The sequence below is a fragment of the Botrytis deweyae genome (assembly GCF_014898535.1).
Source record: "Botrytis deweyae strain B1 chromosome Unknown BDEW_015, whole genome shotgun sequence".
NCBI lineage: Eukaryota > Fungi > Ascomycota > Leotiomycetes > Helotiales > Sclerotiniaceae > Botrytis > Botrytis deweyae.
This window is the reverse complement of record NW_024066222.1, coordinates 44,755-47,805: the sequence shown is the minus strand read 5'-3', so window position 1 is coordinate 47,805 and position 3,051 is coordinate 44,755. Positions and strand designations below refer to the sequence as shown.

Here is a 3,051-nt window from a genome sequence, read left to right as displayed (position 1 = left end):
TTAAAAAAAAGGGGATTTGATTAATTTATATATTTTATAGGATTCAATTGATTATTAGGCTATAGAACGGTTTTTTTTACTTTGTATATATCTTTCTATTATAAAAAAGAAAAATCTATATATATATCTATTTATTATATTATTCTAATCAAATAATAACAATATCATCTTGTAATCGCTGATTCGATAATTAAAATAGATAATTATAAAGCTTAAGGGTAAGCTTTTTCAAAAAAGGGAGTAATATTACAAATCGATATCTAATTGTAGCTATAATCGCTTATATATATATGTATGTATATATATAATCATATATATATAGTTGATATATAGATATATTCGATGAGTGTTTTGCTTCCGATTCTGTAATTATAGATTCTAAGAATAAATTGTACTCTGTTCTCGTAGTTCTTCTAAGGCAAAGCGTCACAATATTCTCTATTCTTTCAAAAGCTAATTTTAGTATATTTCCAGTAATAATATTATAGTAGTATTTGAGACCTAATATATAAGGATTTAGAATAATAATATCTTATATAAGTAGTATTAAATATAATATGATATAAGATTTAGACTATTTAAATATTAATATATATAGAATATATTAGTATTTAGTCTATTAGAATCAACAAGATATATAAATATATATATAAATATTACTATTTTATTATAAGCTTATAATATATAAGAATATTATATATACTATGTAAGACTATATGAATTATATTATTGAAGTTATTATAATAGAGAAAGTAAGATATTTAATTAGCTATAAAAGAATAAATACTATCTTTAATATCCTGGAAAACTTTAGGGGCTTGAGGGAGAAAAGTAGAAAATTAGTATTGAGGTCGTAAAATGATAAGATTTATCTGTGGCGTAAAGCCGGCCTACTCATGTGAATGGCATCACCCATGTACCTACCTAGGAGAACTAGCTTTATCATCCCCTCTCCTGTGATTTTAGCGGCTCAATTGAAGCGATTACTTAGTGATTTTAGAACCAAGTCTTTATACAAGTCATGACTGCGCTTTGACAAGAAGTTTTGTATTGATGAAGACATCCATAATTACAAAGAGGGTTTTGCATTGGGTCCGGTCCAAGGCTTCATCTTGTTTTTTTTTGCCTCCATCCTCTTCACAACCTCATTATACTCAAACTTAGACAATCCCGAGCCATCACCGATTTCCCGTGGAATAGGCTTGAAACCTGGAGCCTCGTCAATGGGTTCATAAATGATGTACTGGCTCTTACTTATCGTTTGCCGGTCTTCAACGCACGCCCGAATGAATTTGGCCCATTGGGCAAAGAGGTGGTCAGTCTGGGGTATTTTGGCAAAGGAGGCAAAGATATGTGGGAGTGCATTGTACTGATGTAAATGAACTGTGGCACCGGCCCTGAAAGCTTGCTTTGCCATGAACTGTCCCTCTTCGAGCATTTTTTCTTGACCATACGCCAAGAATAGTGGTGGTGGGTTGATAGAAGGCCAATTTCTAGCGGAAACAGGACTAATTAATGGGTGAATTATCATATTCGTTGTGGGCGCGTAAATATTTGCTCTTGGGGGTTTGCTGGGCCAGATATCATCTGGTTTCAGATCGTCGCTCAGTGTTGTGTGAATCTCGTTTAAAATGTCGTATTTTTGATTTCCTTGATGTGCTGGGCTGTTCAGAGAACTGAATTAATATGTCCCGAACCACAATCGAAGTTGAAATAAGAAATAGAATACCTACAAAGACTCAGTGATTTCACCTTGTGGTGCATAAGTTGCAAAACCCGCGGGAAATGGAACTGCGACAGATTTGCCGTGGAAGTTGATGCGTGTTTTCTTGTCTCGAAAGTTTTGAAGTAGAAGAAGGAAAGCAATAGCGAGATTTCCTCCAGTGCTTTCCCCAGCGACCACAATATCTTCAGATGGAACTGCTTCATGAAACGCATCCTTGGGTGGATAGAGAAGTGATAAATATGATACTAAAAGATCGATCAAGGGTGCAGGGAAAGGATGCTGTGGAGCGAGTCGTTGCTCGATGACAAGACAGCGTCCCTTGGTAAGCCTTGCTAAAGTTGAAGTGACTTGACGTGTAGAAGCTGCTCCTCCGAAGCTGGATAGTCATAAGTTAGTACCGAAGTAAATTTTCTGTGGTAACAGAACAGATCAAATGGGTGAGCTTACTAGTTCATTCCACCATGAGCATATAGAATAGTTATCCTGGATTTGGTATCCTTCATGAGACCTTTGTACTTATCTTCCTCAGAAATATCTGGCTCATCTTCTTTCTCCCCGACTCCAGATCGGAAACCACTCCATTGCACTTTTACATCAGCCAATGTGGTTTCAAAATATTCTCTACTGCCGGTATTATCAAGATCGTAAATTGCATCAGTAATAGCAGTGACAGTTGAGTCATCCTCAGGAGCTGGGAGAACGGTTCTACTAGCCCAAACCGAGCCTTTTGCTGGCCGATCCGCCGTGGTAACAGCTTGTTGGAAGGATAGCGGGGTGTAAAAGAGATGATTCTTCTCTTTTCTGAATTTCTGCGTCCATTCGATAAGTTTCTTTGCTGCAGGACTCTCTTGATCCGATGCCATATTGACGAAGAAAAGCTTTCCTAAGATGATTATTGTAGAGATAATTCAAGACCAAAAAGACAAACAGTCCATGTTCCAACAAACCAACTTATTTGCATGCTCTCTCGAAATGTGCGGCACGATGTAATCTAGCTCCGAGCTCTAATGTTGCACTGCAGCGAAGCCACTTGAGCCCCCGGCTCGTGATACCTAGTTAGACAAGGAGCAAACAGTGAATATTGCGAATGTATACCCCGCACTCGGCAAAGATTACTTGACCTGAGGCTTTAAACAGCAGCCGGAGTCTAATCTCGGCATGCATGCAAGACATGCATGCCTTAGTAGAGTTATACGTAATCAGTATATAGTGTATATATAGTATAGGATTCTCTATACGATATACCGTATTCTTTTAGAAAATTCGAACGGGGCGAATAAAGATGCTTAATTTTAGAGCCAATTAGCTTGCTTTTAAATGGGGTA

At 36.8% G+C, this 3,051-nt stretch overlaps 1 protein-coding gene across 1 annotated transcript; it reads right to left on the bottom strand.

Annotated features, from left to right (window-relative positions):
- Positions 1 to 1,069: 1,069 nt before the first annotated feature.
- EAE98_006725 (uncharacterized protein) lies at positions 1,070 to 2,589 on the bottom strand (the record flags this gene model as incomplete). The annotated part of the gene is made up of 3 exons (XM_038954348.1): positions 1,070 to 1,664; positions 1,734 to 2,102; positions 2,174 to 2,589. The coding sequence occupies 3 exons, from the start codon at positions 2,587 to 2,589 to the stop codon at positions 1,070 to 1,072; spliced, it is 1,380 nt and encodes a 459-aa protein (XP_038809028.1).
- Positions 2,590 to 3,051: the final 462 nt, after the last annotated feature.